This window comes from Candoia aspera, chromosome 6, assembly GCF_035149785.1.
Source record: "Candoia aspera isolate rCanAsp1 chromosome 6, rCanAsp1.hap2, whole genome shotgun sequence".
Lineage (NCBI taxonomy): Eukaryota > Metazoa > Chordata > Lepidosauria > Squamata > Boidae > Candoia > Candoia aspera.
In genome coordinates, this window is record NC_086158.1 from 30,902,559 (window position 1) to 30,926,756 (window position 24,198).

Genomic DNA, 24,198 nt, shown 5'->3' on the forward strand with positions numbered 1-24,198 from the left:
TTACACTTCCTTGACTCTCCCTTTTTGGGTTCAATTTGTCAATATGTTATGCATGTTGTTGCCATAGCCGTATTTTTACATGCAATCAATGCATATTACATTGGCATAAATTAGAACCAGATTAATATAAAACCCATACTCTGAATTGTGCTATTGTGTGTTATGACACATCTCTGATATTTGTTCTACAGTCATTTCTTAAAGCAAGCTTTCCTTCTGTCTTTTATTCCAGTCCCACATCAACAAAAAGCAAGCTGTGATTTGTCTAACAGAGATATAGTTTTCTGTTTTGTATGATTACCTGTTGAGAATATTGTCATATTGTCATAGAACAACATTGGATGAAATGGCCTTCAGATTCTTTCCAGTCTTACATTGCTAAATCAGGCTTTATTACTAATATTTGATCAGTTTGTATTCTATGTTTGTATTAACACAACAATTTTTGTCATGTACATCTGACTGCAAAATTACTTTTTTCTTTAATTTCATTTGATGAAATGAGCTTGGAACATTCAGTAGAAGAGACTATACTTTCAAGATTTAGGGTACAATCCTCAGTGCTAGCATATCCAAAAACCAGATTGTGGACACTCAGTAAAACTAGGCACTCAGTAGAACTGATGGGTGATCATAAAGAATGGTTTCAAGAGATGCAAGTTGCCCCAAGGATTAAAGGTTGTTAGATCTGTCTGTGGAACATATTTAGCTCACCTATGTAAGGTAAAAGGTAGTGATGACCAAAAGAGAGAAGAATCTCTTTGACCTTTATGAAGTGCCATTTAGAGTCTTCACTCTATGAAGTTCTCTGTATGTGCATGAATCAGCCATATCTCCACTTAACCATGGCACAATCATGCTCTGGCAACATTTATTTTCCTCCTTGTCCTCATAATGTTTTCTTTACCTCATCCTCAACCCATGAGTTTGACAGGCTTAAGTCCTTAGCTCTACCAATGATATACAGTAGTAGTGCTTTTCCCTGTATTCCAACACCATCCAAGGGGAAATTCAATGTGGAAAAAAATTAGGTCACTGGCACAGACTGAGAATATAAGCATCTTGTCCATATCTCCAGGATTTATAAACTGAAACTGATCCCATACAACTGGACAAGATGGTGTACTGGGTACCTGAGTATATACTGTATCACAAGTGTTCAGCTGACATGAATGAGATTGTATTTAATTTTCAGATTAGTTAATGATTAAGACTGTACAACAATTGGGATTGCTGAGGATAAGTCAGATGGTACATCTGTACATCCCATTCCAAGTCTCAGAGCTTATAGGGAGACTTACACAAGAATCAAATCAAATCAATTGAAAGCCATATTTTTATTTATTTATTTTATTTTATAAATTTATTCACCACCCATCTCCACCTCATGGGGGACTCTGGGAGGTATTTAAACAACAACAACAACATATTGTTTGAAAATAGCACAAGCCATGGAAATTAGCTCTTTAGTGCAAAGATCAATAATTTCTCAGCCTCTGAATCATTCTTTGAAATGGATACAGGTTCACTGTTTTTAGAGCTTGGGCAGGATATTAAGAGAAAGTTTGGTTAGTGTTAAGATCCAGTTTTCTTTCTCCTTTAACTTAAAAAAAAATAAAGCTACAATTCTGAGCCTGCCTCACTATTAGCTATTTTCAGGGATTGCTGAAAGCTGTCATTCAACAACAAGTGGGGTGCAACTGGTACCTACCCTTAATCTAGGTCAGGGTTTCTCAACCTGGGTTCTGTGGAACCCTAGGGTTCCGCAAGAGGTCACTAGGGTTTCCTGGGGATCATGATTTATTTAAAAAATTATTTCAAATTCAGGCAACTTGACATTAAAGAGGTAAGTTTCATTCTTTATGTTTAGTTTCAGAACACTATTAATGCATATATACAGGCTTACACATGAAATGTGTATTTTGTGAATTTTGTAACTTCTGGCCTATATTTGAGCCTGAATGTGCAGGGGTTCCCTGAGGCCTGAAAAATATTTCAAGGGTTCCTCCAGGGTCAAAAAATTGAGAAAGGCTGATCTGGGTCATTGCAAAGCTTTAAAGGTTAAGAGCAGGAACTTCTGTTGTGCATAGAAATGAATAGAGAACCAGTACAGTTCTTGGTTTTGCTTAGAAAAGACTTAGTGTGCCTTTCTGCTAGCTAACTCCCACTGATTTCTTACCGTGCATCCAATAGTCATCTACATTTTCCAGTCATTGAAATTTCAGAGCTCCTTTCAAAATTTGTTTCATGTTGTTTTGTGTTTAATAGTACTGCTCCTTGGTAATACTATAAATGCAGAGAACCATTTAAAAGTAGCTTGTAATTTTTTCATTTCATTGCATCGAAATAGCCAGATAATGCAAAATTTCAGAAGTTCTTAGCTAGAGTTTGTGTCGTACATAATCCAAAGAAGAAACCTAGATTTAAATCAGGGAGTAGCAATGGACGGATATGCCGACAAGCGGACCCTGCCATAGCGTGGGAAAAATGCTAAGAAGAAGAAGAAGTAGCAATGGACTGAGAGTTGCTATCACTCATAAAGAGACAACCCCATTGCTTAAATTACATAACAGCTTGCTTCTTTGGAAGGGAAGATTCTCCCTGGATCATTGGAGAATCCCAGCTAGTCAGATTCTTATGTTCCAGATTAATTAATTACCTGTCCTTCTTTCCAGCAGGCTTCTTCCAAGTGATGAGCTGCTTACTTTTTGACAATCCTTCTTTACATGGTAGAAGCTGTCATCCTGCAAAAGGACTTTAGAAAAATGAGTTTATTTTTTGTCTCCAAATAGGTTTATCGATTTTTTTTTCTGGGATCTGTTAGAATCTATAGCCCTTTTTCTTCTTTTTTCATTTGCTTTTTCATGCTCTGATTACAGGTATGCTTTGTGAATCTGGATGCAGACAAAGCTGATTACAACAGTGAATTCATGAAACAGGCAAGTGTTTTGCTAATACACAAACAATAGGATTTATGCAGGAATAGATCCAACATTGTTCCCATTCAACCATGCAGCTCAGGGTGTGACTTCAGCCAGTCACTTTTCCACAACCCAACTTATCTCACAGGATGTTTGTGATTGAGAGACCATTTACGGAATATCCCCAGGTGTGCTACTTTGAGCCTCTTAGATGAAAGGTGGAATATGAATCCAATTAATTGTGAAACACATTATAACTGTTTGCGTTTCACATCTGGGTAATAGAAATTTCAGCAATCCAGTAGGTAGTCTCCACATAGAAACACAAGGATCTACAAATATCCCATCCATAACTACAAAGCAACTGGCATTCAATGACACACTAATGAATGAGATTTCTGGCAAAGAAGAAAATAGTTCCAATCACCTTGTCCAGACTGGGCACTATTCTTGCAACTGTGGGCTACACTACCATTACTACTATTATTACTGGATTTCCTTCTGTACTATTTTATATTATTATATTTATTATTGTTGGTTGCACAGTCAGCCAGATGTTTAGACTGGATCTGGCATTTTTGTCCACCTATTGAGTCCTTCCCAAGGACCTGGGATAGGCACATGTTGTTGTTTGATAATATTAAATGTATTGTTGCAGGATGTAAGCTGTTCCAAGTAAAGCTGCCTTTTGCAATTGACTGGTGATTTTGTCAATGCTGATGGTGTCCAAGTGGTGCTCCAGATGTTGCTCCCAAGACACCTATTACTATTCGGACTCTCTTTGCTTTCTTTTGCCACAGTCATTCTACTTCTATTTGCAGGTCTTTATATTTTGTGATTTTCTCCACTTTCTCTTCTATTCTGCTATATCCAGGTATTGCAACGTCCACTATCCAGACTTATTTTTATTATTACTATTTTTCTGAAATTCCTAAATTCATTTGCAGACATTGGAGCAGAGAATTGCCAATAAACTCTATTCTGAAGATCTTGCTCTGCTGCTTTTCCAGTTTCTATTTGGCCTGACTATTTAAAAAAAAAAGATCAGCAGCCATCTCATTCCAATCCCAATAGCTGCAGAATTAAGATAGCTTTGAAAGGGTCATTGGATTTAGAGTGGGAAAGAGTGGAGACTTCAGCTCAAAAAGTCATTTCTCAATCTGGGTACTCTGCATTTATCCAGCACATGCACAAAAAGGCTCACAGCAGCATCATTCGCACATTTAGAAAAGGGGCTTTATCCAAACTGTTCTGTAGAGATAATGCCTATTGGATAATTGCCCAGAATTTCCATGGCAAACATCAAGGAAAAAGATTCTATCAATACCTCCTTCACTGAACAGTCTTTTAAGTAGAGTATTTCCTAATAATTTTTAATAGTTTTAAGCTGCTTAACCCTTTTGTCTGATCCTTGATGTTAAATACACACATACTTTTAAATACCTGAAAAATACTGTATATTTCCCCTTCTAATTTTTTAATATAAGCTAGTTAAATATTCTAGTTCTTTTGTCACTTTTTATCTTTCTCCCCCATATCTAAACATTTTAATTACTAAACATCCTATGCTCCCCTCTACATGCTTGTGTCAACAACATTTTCCTTATCTTGGTAAAGTCTAGTTGACTGAAATGAATCAGACTTTTTTTCTACGATTAATTAATATTTGGTATGGTGGATTTAAGCACATTTTCAAAGTCATGGGAGAACTTAGATCTTGACCTCCAGGGTAAATTTAGAGCAGCATTGTTTCTGATTCCCAACTGTATAATAACAGGCAATGCAAAATTATTCTATGATCACATTCTAATTAAACTGCTGAATTTAAAAAAAGCTTGGTACAATCTGTGAATTATTGTGTGGAAAGGCATTGAGGACCGTTCAGGCCTGATGCTCAAAACAAATACTTCAACATTCTTTCATTTCAAGTCCTTCTGTGCCAATACCTGATGGATTTGGCATTTTATTAAACTTTAGTATTATTATTAATCCACAAAGTCTGAAATCTGCTGAGCCCAAAATAATCAGAAGCTTTTCTTATGCTTAAAATAGATTTAAGGAAGCAAATTAAGCAGCCCTCACCCAAAAATATCAAATGGATTTCATGGTGTTGGCAGACACAAGAACACTGATGGTTGGGCTAGTTAGCATAGTTCTATTCTCTGTCTTTACATATTCATGAAGACACAGAGGGGGATTTCTGAAAGTTGTGCATGATTCTAATCCAATAATTCCCAACCTTTCTCTATCAGCACAAATCAGTCATGTAGCACTTACAAGCACCAGTATGTATCAGACATCCAAATATGGCATCTCTATGACAAATGAAATAAAAAATAATTTTTAAATGGATGGCTGAAACTCTGTGATCTCATGACATCTCCATTTTAAAGTTCACCTATGTTTACTATCAATGAGAAGTTCACTCTCAAATCATTTCTGAGCACAAGTCAGCAACCATTTTTATTTTATATTTGTTAGCAAGGCTGTTTTAATAAATATGATACAGTCTGCCTCAAGATCATGATTCTTATATTTCAGAGATTGGTCAAAATCTCCCCAAATCTTCCAAAGCTTATTGCCTCAATGAATGTACAGCCACCAAAAGACAATGAAATTATTTTGCTGAGTGGATTAACTTCAGGAAATCTTCAGGCTGATTTTGAAGTGCCCCAGGTATGAACTTCAAATTAATCTTTAGAAATGTCTTCATGCTCTGGTGGATATTTCAGAAATAAATGCAGAAAACTTAGAGAGGTGCATACTAGCCAACTAGTAGCCAGAGTATGTCTCATTTAACCCATGGTAACTTAGTACTGAACAGACATATACTGTATAGGATTATATAGGGTATCTATATGAATAGAGGTGGGTAGTTAGCATATATGTATGATCAATGGCTGATGATCACTTTAATCAAATCAATGCCTTGGATTTAAATTATATGCAATTCCCTTGAACTGAACACACAAAATCAGCTTGCATATGACTGCACTACAATATAGTGATCCTAATAATCTAAAACACATTTGGACGCCGCTATGCATATTTTTTTGTTGATGTAAGCATGGTTAAACTTAATGGGATTTGTTCTGAATGAACTTTATTCTAAACCTGGTTGCTGCTGAAGCAGAAGATATTGTATGTAGGCATCTATATACTTTAAGAATTCTTATCTAGGCAATTCTAATAAAACAAGATTATTGATCATATTAAAAGTTTTAATTTCATGAACAGAAGGAGCTTACATTCATGGAATAAGGTTTGTTCTCACATAAAAGATCCTTTCATGAGCTGAAGGGGTCCCATTGTGAATGCAAGTCTCTTTTTGTGAAATAAAAACATTAAATTCAATCTTCTGTCTCTAATTATGAATGTCTATAAGGACAAACACAAGGTAGTACCACTCACCCACAGAAAATAGGTGGGCAGCCAATTTGTAGCCATGGTTGGCAATGTCCCCAGACCATGTCACTGTTTGCAATTCTTTAAGTGTTCAAACTAATCCACTATAGACATTTTTCAGGGTATTTATAATCACAGGCTCTCATCCAGCCATTGGTACCCATGTAAGTACTATCAAAAGAGAGAGGTTTAACTGGATGATAATCAAATGTTCTATTATTATCACTGGGACTGTATGAGGGCTAACTATACTTAGAATCGGGCTCCTATTCCAGGCAGATTTATTTGATTCTAAGATGCTGTCCCCTTTCACATTACATAATATCTTTTGACCTTGAAACAGAAAATGAATGTGGGAGTAGAGTAGGGAAACAGAATCTGACATAAGGTTTAATGAAGTCATGCGAGCATATATAACCTGAACATATTGGCTATTTACGTGAGGCATATGTTCAGTGAAGCATACACCTGAGTTTAGGATTGTAGCCTTCAAGCAGAATAGACATAGCATCTTATAGGTTTTATGAATGTGATACTTTTACCCAAGAAATACCTTGGGATTGTGAAAAAATGAATAAAATATTCCTTGTTTTTATCTCTTATTTGCATAACTTGTGTGTTGTCTCCTCCACCCCCCCCCCCCCAGTGTTCTTGGCTGGCAGATGTCTGTCTTGTTCAGTGTGCAAGAGGAAACAGAAGGAAGAACACAAGCTGCATCATCTTTGAAATAAACAAGTTTCTGATTGGCCTGGAGCTCGTGCAGGAGAAGCAGCTGCATAGAGAGGCTGGCAGCTTGAAGCCAGAGGATGATACTAACTGCTCTGTATCTTCAATAGAAGAAGATTTTCTTACAGCATCAGAACACTTTGAAGAGGAGGATGAGGATGAGGAATATAAACAGGGTAACATCTAGGGGCCCGAATGTAAATTCATAACAGTCTGTGTTACCCAGGAGCAGGTGATTGATCGATTGATTGACGTGTGTCATCAAGTTGGTGTCCACTTTTAATGACCACCTAGATGGACCTTCTCCAGGATTATCTTTCCCCAACCTAGCCTTTCAGATCTTTGAACTGTGCAGCTATGACTGTTATGAGTGCTATGAGTGTCCTCCTTACTCCTGGTCATCCTCTTCCCCTTCCTATCCCCTTCCCGAAATTAGAGACTTCTCAAGAAAGCTAGGCCTTCACATAAAGTGCCCAGGGTATGACAATTTGAGTCTGGCTATTTGTGCCTTGAGTGAGAACTCTGGATTGATTTGTTCTACAATTCATTTCTTTGTTTTCTTGGCTATCCATATTCTCAAGAATCTTCTCCAGCACCAAAATTCAAAAGTGTCAATACTCTTTATGTCCTGCTTTTTCAAAGTCCAACTTTGCTTCTTGCTTCTTTGCTCTTGCTTCTATAATATGTCACAGAGAAAACCATTGTCTGCACAATGGTGATCTTTGTAGGTATAGACATTTCACGACATCTGAATATCTTTTCCAAGGCCTTCACTGCTATCTATCAACTGCTAGTCTGTGGCATATTTCTTGACTCCTGGCTTACTGTTGATACAAGATCCTAAATTATTAATCACTTCAGTATCTTCATTATCAATTCTAAAACTGGTTGTTGTCATTCATTTGGTCTTCATTACATTTAATCTTAGTTCCATTTTTTCATTGTGCTCCTTAAGTTTCATTACTAAAGCTTGCAGATCATTTGTATTTTCAGCTATTTATAAAAATAATAAAGGCAGGATAGAAAATAAATAAATAAATAAATAAATATAAGATTAAGGGAGCTGTGCAATCGTTTGCACATTCTATTAAGTTTCCATTCTTTAGTATGGGAATGTAGACTGACCTCTTCTAATCTGTGGCCTTTTGTGTGGTGCTCCAGATTAGCTAGCATGATCTGGTTAGAACTTGTACTGATTATTCTTCTTTTGCTTGCCATGTCTCTGTAGCTATTCCATCAATTCCTGTAACCTTGGCAGTGACAAGAATGCTGATATAACTTCATTTTCTACTACTAGCAGTTCTTCTAAATAGGGAATAGCTTCTGTGTTGATGTCTGTACTGTACATGACTTCAGTACATTCCTTCCATCTTTCTTTGACCTTCTTTGAATGAGTTATTATCTGTGCTGTGTGCTTTAGGATACTAGTTTGAAGTTGGAACCACCTTCTGAGTTTGGAAATCTTTTGGAAGACTTTCCTTGTTTTTACACATCATTTTCCATCTTCGATTTCCTTACAGATGCCATTGTAATACTGCTTCTTATCTCTTTGAACAGCTGTCTGAAATTCTTAGTAAATTATTTCTCCTCTTAGCAATGTTCACCATTTGTTTTAACATTATTATTATTATTATTAATAAAATTTATATGCCGCCCAACTCCCAGCAACTTTTAACATCTAATTTGCTTTCTTCTGTATCTTGGTCTTTGGCAGTTTCTCTTCACATTCATCCTTAACAACTTCTTTGACTTAATTCCACTTTGACTTGGTTCCTTCTAATGAGGTTTAGGAGTTGAAAGCAATTTCTGATGTTTTTCATGGGTATATGTTCAAGATCATATTGTGGAAACTGAATGGCTTAGTTCTCCCACTTTAGTTTAACTTAGAACTTGCACGTGAATAGTTTGTACTCTGTTACACAGTCAGCTACTGGCCACATCTTTGCTGTTATAACTGAGTCTTTCTACCTCTTTGTACCAATATAGTCAATTTGATTTCTGTGTATTCCATCTGGTTGTCTATGTATATAGGTATCATTTTGGTTATTTGAAGACTATGTTAGCAATGAAGAAATAATTGGGTTGGCAGAAACTGACAAGTCATTCTTCTGCTGCATTTCTGTTTCCCAGGAAATACAGTCCAACTCCATTTTTCTCATTATTTCCAGCTTTGGCATTCCAGTCTCTAACCATCTGCATTGCGTGTTGTGTCAATTTCAGATTCAAATTGACCATACAACTCATCAACCTCCTCCTCTTCTGCATCAGTGACTGAGTATAAACATGGATAACTGTCATATTAAAGGGTTTTCCATAAATTCTATTGATATTATTCAGACATTGACCTTATTCTACCTAGGTACCATCTTTGTTGTATCCTTCCTGACTGAAAGCAACATAGTTTCTTCTTTGTTTTTCATATCCTCAGTATGATGTTCTGACCAGAGGTTCCCATTTCAATTCACTGATGCCTAAGATATCAATGCATAGTTTATTCATTTCATTTTCACTGAGCTTTCCCATGTTGAAGCTTCTTAGGTTTCATGTTCCCACTGTAATTCTTTGAAGCTTCATATTTTCTTTTCCTCCATGGCAACATCAACAACTAGGACATCCTAAAGGTTTTAGCCTAGCTGTATCATAAACATCATTAGTTCTCCTCAGCTCTTCCTCAATAGCATGTTGAGTGCTATCCTAGCTGAGTGGGCCATCATCTGCAGTACATTGTCAATCCCTTTGTATTGTGTATCCGTGTGGTTTTCTTGGGAAAATACAGGAGTGGCCTTTTCCTGTGCAATATGGACTGATGCCTTTACTGTTATCACTAAAGTGATCACCTACCTCCAGCCTCTTCCTATATCACTGCTGCCCAATACTGGTACCTGCTATCTAGGGGTCTGAATGGAAATTCTTAATGGTCTGTTGTACCCAGGAGCGGATTATGTTCAGTGTTTATTCATGCATATCTTTTAAATGCAACATAACAGGAGATTTTTAAAAACCCACATGTCATTACATATTCAAAATATCGTTCATGAGAGAGATTTGACAATTCTACAGGGTGATTTTCTCTCCTTTTCATCATACTTGGAAATTCCCACTGTTCAGGAGACTGACTGTTTTTGCAAGTTAATGTATTGTTTCCCTTTTCCAGGTGAGGAAAATCTGAGTGCCATAGAACCTGCAGCTGAATTCAAAATGTACAGAGAGGAAGTTTGTGAAGACTTGCATTGTAAAAGGGCCCAATCGCCCTTTTTCCTAAAAGAAAGCTGCATTAGTCATGAAAGCACAGCTTCTACTAGAACTTCAGGGTCATCTGATGAAGAATATAATAGTGAAACTGAAGACAATGTTTTACAAACTGTAGATGAAGCCATTAAGCAGCTTAATTGGAAAGTTGGAAAGTATACTACAGCTGGGAAATTTAAGCCACTCTCTAGTGCTGATGATCAGAAAGACTTTTCCAAAAATGATAACAACAACTCGGACAGATCAGAAAATGTATCTTTGACTGTAACAGCTAAGGAGGAAATGATTTTATTGGATGATATAATTGCAGGACAAAAAAGTCATTTGGGTATGTTAGACTGTAGAGTTGAAAGAACACCTCATCCTCTCATTCAAAATGATCAAGCTCCTACAGGTCAGTTTGCTACAAATTTGGCAGAGTCTGTCCTGCAAGATGCATTTATTAGATTGTCTCAGTCAACTTTTGCCAAAGAAACTGCCCTCAGCATCTCTGTCAGCAACTCCTTAACTTCAACAGCACATGCAACACAGAATGAGATGGCTTGCCACTCATGGAATGTACTTCCAAAGATTGTTATTGTTCAGAGTCCAGAAGGTTCTGATAATATGACTGAGTGGCCTGGGTCTAACATGAGTACTTGGTCAGAAGTTGAACATTCTTCTGATGCTGCAGATTGGTTCCAAGATAATAGTCCCAGAGAAAACACTCAGAATACTTTGGAAGTAGCTTTGGCCTGTGCAGCTACTGTCATTGGTACCATTTCAAGTCCACATGCTGCAGAAAAGTTCAAAGAACATGAATCCATGAGCTCTACAATGACTGTGAGTGATAATGAAGAACTGGAGGAAAAAACTTCCCAAAGTGCCAATAGTAATTGTATCTCTGTGGATTACTCATTTCCACCTGCCCTTTCAGATATGGCTCAGGTGGCAAATGTAGTTGCTGTTCATGGACTTGGTGAAAAGAAAGATGAGTATCCTGTAACTTCAAGTGGACTTTTATCTGCAGCTGAGACATCAGCAGCTGTTACACTCCATTGTAGCATAGCCATTGGGAGCACCATGGAGAATCTGAATAATAGCATTGCACAAGCATTGTTCAAAGAGGTGTCTCTAGTATTAACCAGACCTGATGCATACAGAACTATAGGAGAATTTATGGAGTCTGTAAATGGAAAAATTGTTCAGGCTGCAACAAAGCCCTCAGCCACCCTTCTGGATGAAGTCATTGTTGATGAACTTGCTCAGAATTTGTCTAATGTTATTCTCAGGCATTCTGTGGAAGAAGTTAGAAAGAAGCAGCTATGCTCAGAAAGGAACATAGATCCATGCTCAGAAAGTACACAAGATGTTTTTACTGCAACTGCAAATCAGCTGCTATTTAATGTATTATACTTCACCTGCAAGAAAATGAATGACATTGCACAACTTAATGAATGTTCAAATACTTTCATTGCAGATAATCTTAGCAAACAGGTAATGGATTGCCAACCAAAAGAGGCAACAAGTGATGTATTGCATCAGTCCTCAAGCTGCTACAATAATAAGCCCACCAGCACCTTCCATGACAAGGATGGTGTATTCATGACAAATTTGGTGAAGAACATCAAAGGGGAAATTGTGTCAAATGCCTTGGAATCTACCACACACTCTGTAGATTCACTATCTACAGTTAATGCTCAGAGTTCACCCTCCAGAAAAACATCTTCCAAGAAAAGGTATTTAAAAAGAATTACAAAAGAATGTTGCAGGCCCATAAATCCTAATAGCAATCACATGAAGAAAGAACTCTATCCATTTAGTGGCAGAGAAAACTTGACACCTGGCAGTGAATGCAGCCTTCAAGAACTTCAAACTTCCAATGTCTCCATAACAACAGAAAACCATGAAAAGTATATGTGTGATGCAATATGGCATGATGAAAGCCAGCTTAGTGTGCCTTTCTTGGGTAATCAAGGTTTTCTGCCTACCCGACCTCTGGTATACTTGAAGCATCCAGCAGATAAATACTGCATAGCAGATTTTGCAGAAGAATTGGCAGAAACAGTGGTTTCCATGGCAACAGAAATTGCTGCCATTTGCCTTGATAATTCAAATGGCAAGCAGCCTTGGTTCTGTGCATGGAAAAGAGGAAGTGATTATTTGATGCCCCAGGCTTTGCCATGCCGATCTATCAAAAGGAAAAAGGAAACCCAATCCAGTGGATCAACTGTGAGAAAACATAGGCCACCTAGACTTAGTGAGATCAAAAGAAAAACTGATGAGCACCCTGAACTAAAAGAATGGCTTATGAATAGGGTAGTGGATGACTCCATTAACCTTGATGACACCCTTGATTTGAGCAATAACTTTGCAAATGAAGCAGCTGCTAAAATTATGAATTTAGCTGAATTCTCTGTGGCTGATAATGTATGGCAGAGTCCAAACCATCCTCGAAATAGGCTCCATTGTGACAGATGGAATAGAGTCAATGCATCCAGCTGTGAAAGCATTCCTGAGGAGGACTTGGATTCTAAAGGGTCTGCAAATACTTTGGCTCTTATAAATACTTTAGGGCAGCCAATAAGCAGAACTAGTTCAGTCTCCAAGCAGTCCAGTTGTGAAAGCATTACAGATGAGTTTTCAAGATTTATGGTCAACCAGATGGAAACTGAAGGCCGAGAGTTTGATTTATTACTTGACTACTATGCTGGGAAAAATGCAAATAACATTATAACTTCTGCGCTGCAACAAGTCACCAAAAAGGATGGCCACCTCAACGTGAGGCCAAGTTGCCCATCCAAACAGTCAAGCACAGAAAGCATAACAGAAGAGTTTTATAGATATATGTTAAGGGAAATTGAAAAAGAACATAAAGAAAAAGTATATTCTGCTAAGAATGCAAAGGAATGGAGCAGCAGCTTATTACTTCCCTCCCAACGATCATCTTTTTGTTTCAGGCAATCTTCAGTCCCTGATAGCAGATCCTCAACATCTAGGTTAACAGTAAATATGCCCATTAAAGCAAATTCATTCGATGGCTTTTCTCGCAGTGGCCACCAGGATTCCTTAAGTGGATATCCAGTCAGCACAGCATCCTCTTCAGGGCTCTGTAAATCAGATTCTTACCTGTACCAAAGATGTAGGACTGACCAGGTAACTGACATGCTCATTCATGAGACCTGGGCAAATTCCATCAGAGCTTTAATGTGCAAGAATAAAATAATTGCAGACAGTGGGGAGGTTGCAGAGCCTGACCAGCATCCTTATGACTCTCCACCACATGTTCAGCAATATGCACACAGGCTTGCTGCAAATATTGTTGAAAGTGGGAAAACTTTAATTGCCATCCACCAAGATTCCACAAAGAAAGATCATGTCACAGAAAGCAGCCATATCCCAGCAGGGATGCAAAACAAATCTAAACCTTTTGGAGACAGAATATATTTAGATGAGAAAGAACAGCAGGCCTCATTCCCTGAATTGTTTTCTATAAAACACACAAGCTCTTCTTCTTGCCTAAGGGAAGTGCCTTTAATCCAGATCGAAACAGATCAAAGACAAGACCTTGATAATGCCTCGGAGCCTTTAAATGAAGTTCACGTTACCTCTGGGAAAACAAGAGAACATCTAAACAAAGGAAAACCCATGGATGCCGATTCAGGACCACACCTAATTTCCTCAAAAAGCCATGGGTAAGTTTCATTCCCCAAATGAAGAACACAAGGCTCTGCGGCAGACAAACTAGTAGTGCCCCACCAGGAAGGCAAGATGCAAAGAAGTAAAGAAGCAGTCTTGCAAATCCTTCAACTTTGATTGAGCCCAGAGTGTGTTTGGGCCATGCTTCAAGATGGCAAGTGGAGTCATGACAAAAAAGAGGGTGGGTTCAAGAAAATTAACAATTGAAAATGTAGTATAGTTACATAATTTGATACTCTTAATAGATATTAATTAACTACTCAGGACTTGCTGTTTCATACACTCCCTATTCTCTGACATACATGTATACATACATACATACATACATACAGGTGTTATACACATACATATATCATCACACATTCCTTCTTAGCCATAACAAAGTAACTCAGAAAAAGGGAAGAGCAACTCACTTTCAACTGTACCTTTACCACAATGGCAACAGAGAATATTGCATGCAGAAATGTTGGGGAGTTGTAGGCAGCCTAGTTCATCATCCACCAAACCAGCAATCAGGATGGTATGGAAAGAGGAAACAGGAAAACAAATCTACAAAAGTTAATCCTAGAAGTATGAAGAACAAGCAAGGGGATGAAAACAGCTAACTGTATGAAGGGATAGAAGAAGGGGGATAATTAACAACTTTAATGGCTTAGAGATGGCAAGGAGAAGGAAGCAGATACAGAAAGAAAGGATGAAAATAGGGAAGAAAATCCAAGAAACAGGATGAAGAAGTAAAAAATAAAACATTTTGGTTTCTTGGTGGCTGCCTGATGACTAGCTAGCCTGCTGAATATTGAGCATGGATACCAGAGCACATGTTGCTGCACACTCAGGAGGCAGGAAGGGCAGCAGTAAGGAAGACGTTGTGGCAATCCAGCATTTTGACTCTTTCAGTCCAATACTGGTACCACCAAGATGAAAAGCAGAGTGTCCTGCCTCAAGTCAGTCTCTTTTTCCTCCTTGCCCCTCCTCTTCCAAGCACAGCAGCAAGTGCACAGGGTCAACCCTCCCCTCATGTCTTTCCTGGCTGCTCATCCTGTAAACAGCAGCTGTTTCTTGCTTGCCAACTAAAGGAGCAAGCAGGAAGTGTCCTTTTCCTATGATCTTTCCATCCTCCTTGCCTCACTACTGCCACTGCCTATCTTCATGCTTAAGGAGCAGAAGGAAAATCTTGAGGAGTCAGGCGGGTAGGAGGGCACTGGTGGGAAATATGAATAGATGAGTTAGTAGGTCAGAGAAAATATTGGAGTCAAAGGCAGATTGGAGAGCGTTGCTTTTTCCAGCAGCAATTCTCCTCCACAAACATCATTATCGCTGCTACATGGGATTTATGTGGAATCTGTTTGAATAGCAGAGGTGGGCAGATGTAATTTAGGATCTACTTATAGATTGGGTCATTTCTAGTAAATTATCAAGGATTTCTGATTCATAGTCACTTAGCAATAGCAGCAACAAAATGATATTTTCCATTTAAGTTAGACTGCAGCATAGAACTTTTTTTGCAAACTGTATGATGAGAAAAATATTTTGATGACGACTTCATTTTATTTTCATGTGGAATACTCTTTTAACACTGGAGACTGAAGTTTCCCAAACATTCAGATAACTGAGCTAGAACTGATGGCTCAAATTACTTCAGTCATGGGTAGACATACAAGACATTTATCATCCCATAAAAAACTGGCCACTTTTTCAATCTTGCCTAATCATTGTCATTGGGTGGCTTACACAGTAAGGCTGGTAGCTGATCCTGAAGACATATTTTTTCATGGAACAGGGATAGATTATTAGAAGTGCCAAGCCTGCACTCTGAGATTATTCCTTTAAGTTTAACAAAACACTTTAAACATATTTTTAAATTAAGTAAAATATTTATATACAACTTTCCTATACATTTTTGAAATGAGTAACAGTAAAACCAAAAACAGCAAGCAAAACAAAAGCATAAGGAGTTGCTAATAAAACAGATGTGGTAAAAACCAGAAGTAGCACCTATAAAATGCAGATTGAACCTAAAAGAGCTGAACAACTTTATTGATTAATGCCTTGGCAAATGCATGGTACCTAAAATTTATCCAAATAAACACCCAGGAAAGCAGCCATAAAGAGAATGTTCATAAGTTGTGGCATTGCCATTGAATAGTCCCATTGTCTGATCACCACTCACCTCACATCAGATGGGGGGTAAGGAGGTTAAATGACTACAGTCCTCTGGAGATATTGCAACAATACCTAACAAGAAAGATCACATTGCTTAAAACTCTTAATTACATTCCTTCCCTAATCTGCAGCTCTTTCTCCCATTTTCCCATCACTGACGCAAACTGACTTTAATATTGCTCAACAACAGATGGAAAAGGTGAATGATCTGACAGGGACCAGAAAATAATGAAGTATGGGAGGGATAGTGGTACCAACTCCAGACCACAAACATTATGAGAGACTTCATAGAGAGTATTCAATTCAGAATACCATTTTAGCTCTTCTGATAAAAGATACGGTAACATATGCATCTTCAAAAAGGGCAGTATAAATTGCATTAGATTAATATGATTCCATGACTAATACAAGGGTGTTAAGAGTTGGAACTATTTCAACTGTAGGAATTGCAGGATATTCTTGTTTCATCAGGAACATCTTTCCCTATTCTTTTATCAATTAGTTTGACAATGTATAGTTGCCCTGAATCTGAAGCCTCTGTGGAGACTAAAGCAATGGAAGAGTTTCCAGTCCCTCTTAGCAGCAGTGAAGAAAGCACATGCAGCAGCTGGTGCCAGCTGGCAAACAATCCTGATGATACAAGCAGCTATTTGCAACTCAGCGAGAGATCTATGAGGTAACCTTGTACTCTTCAAGCTATAAACTGCATAAATGTTTGGCTTGTGGTTTTCTCAAAATGAATTTTGCAAAAAGAGGTCTAGCTTTCATACTGAGCTCCAGGAGACCTCATTACTAAGGCTTTGGAAATCATACAAAGATTGTAACCCCATCCAAAACAATTGCTTTCTATTCCCATAAGAAAAATTCTAAGGGACAAGCTAATTAGCGTCAATCAAGCTCATTTTTTCCATTCCATATTTCTGACACATATGTTGCACCTATTACTTGGGTAATTTGCACTTTGCTCTGCTGTATGAAGTCCTCATTCACCATTAGGGTAGATATCTGAGTAGAAAAGTCTGGAGGACAAATGACTATTGTAAGGTGCCGTCTTTTTCTGCCAAGCCCTTCAGTCTTACTACATCACTGTGAGTCTCAACAGCAAAGTTTCAGGATGACATCTGTAGATCTACATAGCTTTATTAGGTCTGAAAAAAATAACTTGGATAATCTATTCTTTTTACAAATATTTCATCCTACTGCTCATTCACTTTTTATAAGTATTTACATCTAAGCCTGTGCTGGCACAGATACCAAAATAAAGTGGATAAATTCACAACTGTTGAAAGACTTTTCATAAAAATAATAATTACCACTGAGCTCTTACCTTAGATCATTTGTCCAACAAGACTGATGATTTGTATTAAGGGACTGTTAATTGTTTTCAGCATTCACATGATGTGGCTCACTACCACTAAACAATCAAGTATTTGGAGTTGCAGATTCATATAAGATGTCAGGCTGCCAAGCAGAAATCCCTCTTATTTTATAAGAGGTTTCTGAATTTCTGGAAGGATATTTAAAGGCTTTCATAGGATTATAATGTGATCAGACTTAGTTTGATATAAACTTGTTAACTACTTGGTGAGTGCAACATCAAATAATAATTGGAACATACAGTACATAAAACAACCATCATTGATCCAATATTATCAAATATCCATGTCTCCTGTCATCACCTTCAAAGCAATATCTCTTAAATGATGCATCTCACATTTTTGCTGCCAATATCAATTGGTGCATTTGCATGCATAAATCACCCTTTATAAAGGATGTTTTGCTATCCTAGGCTGAAAACACATCTACATTTCAAACCACATACTTCAGATTTGGTTCTTTCTTTAGTAATACATAACATCACTAGATGTATAGCCACCGTATCAGTTTACATGATTTCACCAGTTATTTTTTGTTCTGCTAATAATGGTTTGCTGAGTAAACAAGAATGACATGCCCTCATTCTGATAAACAGAAGTAGCAGTTCTGCCTGTCACTTTGGTTTCACATTGTGTTCAAGTGCATGTTGGGGCAGACTAGCATTAATATGAAAATTTTTGCATCGTCAGCAATGGCAACAGCAGTACCTCTAGCAGTCTTGACATTATGGATCTGGAAATTTATCAGGAAAACATGCCATCTTCTCATGCATTTAAGTAAGTAGCTGTTCAGGAGGTCATCTGACCTACAGAAACACCATTTCATTTCAACCAAAAATCATTCACAGTGTGTAGAATGTGGCAAACTTTTCCAAAGCTTCATTGTTTATCTTGGTGCTTTCCAGTTGCTGTTTCTTGCAAGTGACAATGTAACCTATAGTTGCTTATTACAAGTTTGATAATTACTCTTCAGTAAAAATAATAGCCATCTCTTTCACATAAATATTACAATGTATACTAAGTGCAAATTAACTTTGTGCCATGCGTATTAAATACATTTGCGCACAAATCAGTTCATGTGTGTTTCACCTCCCAAACATTATCGTCTGATAGTTATTATATAAGGGTACATAGCTACTTCTTTCTTTCTGCTGGAGCTGTCTACAGTAATGACATGTTCTTATCTAGCAACACATTTGTTTATTTTGAAGAGTGATACCCAGACTTCTATTTGAATTATTGTCAAGACAGCATACAAGTTACAATAACACAATGAAAAGGAAAATCAGTTTGGTATGGTGGTTAAGGCATCAGGCTAGAAACTGGTAGTCCGTGAGTTCTAGTCCCACCTTAGGCATGAAGCCCGCTGGGTGACCTTGGGCTAGTTACTCTCTCTCAACCCTATGAAGAAGGCAACGGCAAACCACTCCCAAAAATCTTGCCAAGAAAACTGCAGGGCCTGGTCCAGGCAGTTGCCAGGAGTGCTCCTTCTTGAAGAGTCATGCCCATTTCCACTACTCACCCCTTTTACCTGGTTCTGACTGACTGCTATCTGAACTGGCAGCTACCTGTGCTGAGTGAGTCAGGTGTCTGACTGCCTACTGCCCTCTAAACTGCAGGCTAAAGGTCTTCTAGGTCCTCCTATTAGAAGAATTCATAACCACCTCTGTGGGTAATTTTGTGGGTAAAGAGGTGGAAGTAATGCTAATCTAATTTGCAGCTGACACAAAACTGAGTGAATAGTTGAGTCTAGAAACCTGGAAAAAATTCAAAATAATTTTAATATGTTAGAGAAAATTAGCTGAAAATAACAGAATGAAATTTAGCAGAGAGAACTGCAAGTTCCTCATTTAGGAAAATCAGATGCATAGGAATAGGATGGGGGATATCTGGTTTGGTAAAGATGCTTGTGAAACTGGTAGTGGAGACATGCTTGACTGAATATAAACTAGCACTATGATCTGGCTGCAAAAAGAAAGGCAACCACTTTAGATTGCATCAACTAAAGTATCCTTTCCAAATATTGGGAAATAATAATTCTACTTTATACTGGTCAAATCTGTCCATTCTGAGGGCAGCCCTCCTCTGCATTTCAACCTCTATGAATGCATTGCATTCATCTCACCCAGGATATCTCTTAGCAACAATTTACGCTTGTTCAGAACAGACTCAATTAATTTAAGATGAAGAACAAGAAGTTGTTAAGTTCTAAATGAAAAGATAATTAACATGATGCACACATTTTAACATATTTTCTTGTTTGGGTTTATTTCTATCACATTAGTTTAAAAGCATTAATGCTCTGAAAAGGTGTGTGAAATATGCTTATATAGTCTACTGTACCTAGAAAATTGTATCATTTATAAATGGATGGCCTATAGCAATGCTTATTAAACTCTGACCCAATTACCCTTTTCCTGGTGTTCAATAATGTCATTACTCCCACAAAACAAAAACAAAAAAACCCAGACTCTGTTGTTTTATACAAGTGTCTTGGCAGTGGCTGTCCCAGACTGCATCCTCAACTCACGAACAATTACAAATTGCTCCATTACCCCCATGATACGCCAAATTACGCCGTTTAAGAACCACTGGCCTATAATGACATGGCCAACCTTGGTATATTTATCTCAGTCCTACAAACTCCTTACATTCCAATAACTACTTTATTGGCTAAAGCTCTACCATATCCAATACTGTATATATTTAGGATGCAATTCAAAAGGACATAGACATGTTCAAGTCCAATTTTATTCAGTGGAATTAAAGCCCAACCATGCATATGAATGAAGACAAAGCAAATTAGAAACACCTGAACACAGAGATCTCTCCCTTCATGCAAAAGTGGGACATTTGTGTTTATTTTTAATAAACACAATATCGAATATTTAAATTAATCAATTTTTAATTCAATGAACTTCTGCCCAGTGTAGATGCCTTTGTAAAAGGTTTTATGTAGAATAGCAGAAATTAACAATCTTAACAATCCAGGGTTGTCTTAACAATCAGTGTTGAAATCCATAATAAGCATTTCTTGGTTATTGAGTTAATTACTGAGGTTCCAAAACTGTTTGGGGAAGCATGGGAACTTCTGCCTTGACCATTTGCACTGCACTGACTCATTATGGATTTGAGGCTGCTTTGAATTTTGCTCTAAGTTTGCTAGGCATCTCTTTAAATATTTTGGCAGGGAAGGATGTAAAATCCTTCCCAAAGACTGATCGGAATCAGAATGCCTCTGTCTGGTAGAAGATATTAACTAAATAGAACCTAGATGTGCCTCCCTTGGCAAGGAGTTACCAAGCCTGGGAGCAAATCACAAGGGAAGCATCTCTCATTCCTATCACTGCTCTACCAACAGATTTCTGTTTGAGTAGTTCATAATAAAACCATGGCTTTTCTTTCTCTATCTGAAGTAATCACAGATTCATGGAAGAATGTGTAGGTTTTGAGCCAAAGTTCTTTGTAAACACTGACTTCTTGTTTTTGTTTCTTAAGTGATTTAACAGAAGGAAGGCTTTTCTGTGAGAAACCACCAGAAAAGATAGAAGGTAAGTCATACATTTTAAAACAAGGCAGGGGAATTCATAAGCATCTGGCTCATGAAATAAAAATAATGCTTTCACTCTTTAGCATGCGTTTCCAGGTTGTCTGTTGAAACTACTAATGCACAGAAGGATCTCTTGGTGATAAACCTGGACCTGGAACCAGAATGTCCTGATGCAGAACTGCGTGCTACACTTCAGTGGATTGCTGCATCTGAGCTCGGGATACCCACGATCTATTTTAAGAAATCTCAGGAACACAGAATTGAAAAGGTATGGATGGATGAACGGATGGATGGATGGATTCCACTGTTTTATATACCACCCCTTTCTGTGGGACTCAATGCAGTGTACAAAGCAAGAAAATAAAATAAAATAATGAAATGAAATGAAATGAAATAGGTACCCTCCCCCACCTAACAATCTACCTAAAAGGGCACCCTGTGTACCATTCGATGGATCAGCCTGGTTTTTAACAACCTGAGAAAGGCAAGGAAGACTACGGGCAGTCTCTGAGGAAGTAAGCTGTTCAGCATGAGGGCAGTTACAAAGAGGGCATGTTGTTGGGTTCCTCCTCCATAGGCTACATGTCGGATGGCAGCTCTCATTAATCCCTTCCAGAAGAACACATGGGACAGACCAGATCTTGACAGGAGCCATAGCCCTATAGGTATCCAGGAGCTAAGTCATGGTGGGTTTTAAGCATGAGAACTAGCACTTTAAAGTGAACCCAAATACTATAAGAATGTCATCTTTTCAGATAAAAAATGTTACAACAACATCTGTAAGACTCTTGCCCTCTTCTTAGTTTTGCATTGCAAGAAGATTGGTTTTTGCCATTGAAATACTGTAAATCTGTCACATCTGTATCCCATCATTTCTCTAAACAGCTCAAGGTAATATAAATACAAAATATCTCTTTTTTGTCTTCACAACTACCCTGATATAAGTAAGGTCAAAAGATTATGACATAGTAATGCTGTACCATGAGTTTCAGGAATAACTGGGGATTTAAGCCAAACATCTTGTATCCAAGCCTGCACATTACACTTTGTTGATTCATATGTTCTAAAATGTGTCTGATTAATGCACATACAAGACAGCAGTCCAGAAATTGACAGTAGTACAATTTACATATTACTCAGTATTGTTTAAAAGTTATTTCCACCACCACCACCACCACCAAAATATCTGTTCATTCACAACTGTAAGCCACAATGATGCCTGTAAACTAGATTTACAGCTGTGGATCAGGCAGGCAAATGTAAAGTGATAGTTTACATAAAGTGAGAGGTACAAGTTTCAAATATATCCTGCTCCCTCTTGCCTAGTGCTTTGGACCAACTCCCTTCAAAGCCAGCAGCATGATCTGTGGCAAGGGACTGTAGAAGCTGTGGTCCAAAGCTCATGGTGCAAATAAGTTGTTTGTACAATATACACCAGTGTCGCATAAATAATGGGAGCATATCATTGCTGTAATAGCTGAAAAAATAATAGGATCTGCTGAATCCTAAAGAAATAATCAAATTGCCCTTCAGTACAGCTGACATATTGTCAAGCGTTTTCATGGGGAAAATATTTGGGAATCTTAAAACATCATTTAAGTGCAGATTCAATAACAATTGCCCAATTTTCCTCTGTCATAAAAACAGCTGTCGGCTTTGTAAATAGTTGAATCAATTACTAAAACACATGCAAGGAAGATTAAACACATCTTGCCTGCAAGATAATTTTTGGAAATCCACTTGCTAGTTTAACATCTTTAAATTGCATGTTTAAGGTTAGAATGCCATGTGTTGATAGCAAATAGTTCAGGAAAGCAATGGAGACAGAAAATAGTAATTAGATATTGATTGCAAAACTCAGAAAGATTAAAAAAATCATGTTAAGCCCAAAGAAAAGTAGTGTGATATGATGATGTAGTGTAGCGTAGTACAATGCAATGTAGCTAGTAGATTTTTCCCAGCTGTCTGAAGTGCAAAGGAAACAAAATGTTAGGAGGAAGTAATGAAAGCACAATTGATGCACAGTAGAATAAAGCATGGTTTTCTAGATTTTGTGCTGCTCTATGACTGAAATAGAGATTTGGTATTGGATGTTTTAGATTTAATTTCCACTGACAAAAACATCTGAGCAGTTCTGGAGACCTACAACCCAGTTTGTTGGTATAAATTCACCAGAGTCAGCTGTAGGGAAAATAGTACATCCCATTTATTTTTCCTATTTGCATTTAAGTAGTATCATCATTTCTAGCAAGTATGTGCTTCTCAAGATTCCTTAACAAATGCATGTTGTTTGATTTGTCATCAGTCATCACTAGCTGAGTGATCAATAGCTAAATGTGAACCAGTGCAGTCAACATGAGTGGTGGCTATCAGTCTGCAGTCAGTGACCATCCACTTAGGCCAGCTCATACAGTACATGCACAACATTTGGTGCAACTGCTTTGAATAATCAAACTGTGAATTAATGTGCACTAGTGTAGATCTCCTAGCTTAAAATGAAAAAGGAAAAACATCTTGGAACAAACCTTCTCTAAAAATTGTTTTTTTTTTCTTCCAGTTTTTAGATGTTGTGCAGTTTGTCCACCAGAAGTGCTGGAAAGTGGGTGATATCTTTCATGCTGTGGTACAGTTTTGCAAGCTCCATGAAGAAAGCAGAGAGCCAACTCTGAGCCTCTTTGACTGGCTTCTTGAGCTAGGATAGAAACCTTCTTAAAGACCTTATTTACATTTTTAATCCATTTTAAGTGGCAGTGATCTGTGAGTGGCCCTGTTTTATTGAAAATCTCAACACATAAATTGAGCTGAAAATCAGAAACTCTGCCGCTATATCATGACCCTGTTCCAAAGCTGTGCAAAGAAGGGAAATGAGGAGGGAGGTCAGGGCAGGAAGAGAGAAGCAAAGACCCAGAGTAAATTATTATTATATGGGGGACTTTATAATTATGAATGTATCACTCTTGAAAAGAATAGGATATGCATTTAAGTGACAACATTTTTACAAAATCTGAATGAAAAAGACATTTTCCTTAATCTGCCAGCTATGTGTATTAACTAATAACTGGAATCTCAGAAACAAAAATCATTTTTTAAAAACTTCGTATTTATAGTTCAACTGCCCTAGTGATTTGTA

At 37.6% G+C, this 24,198-nt stretch overlaps 1 protein-coding gene across 1 annotated transcript in view; it reads left to right on the forward strand.

Annotated features, from left to right (window-relative positions):
• Positions 1–23,939, forward strand: part of SPHKAP (SPHK1 interactor, AKAP domain containing) — an 82,817-nt gene extending 58,878 nt beyond the window's left edge. Inside the window, exons 4-13 of the mRNA XM_063307779.1 lie at positions 2,880–2,939; positions 5,463–5,597; positions 6,973–7,228; positions 10,207–13,883; positions 16,358–16,375; positions 16,586–16,818; positions 18,209–18,295; positions 21,017–21,069; positions 21,152–21,336; positions 23,626–23,939. Of these exons, the coding sequence (XP_063163849.1) occupies positions 2,880–2,939; positions 5,463–5,597; positions 6,973–7,228; positions 10,207–13,883; positions 16,358–16,375; positions 16,586–16,818; positions 18,209–18,295; positions 21,017–21,069; positions 21,152–21,336; positions 23,626–23,769 (4,848 nt within the window). The 3' untranslated portion in view covers positions 23,770–23,939. The remainder of the gene's footprint in view (positions 1–2,879; positions 2,940–5,462; positions 5,598–6,972; positions 7,229–10,206; positions 13,884–16,357; positions 16,376–16,585; positions 16,819–18,208; positions 18,296–21,016; positions 21,070–21,151; positions 21,337–23,625) is intronic.
• Positions 23,940–24,198: the final 259 nt, after the last annotated feature.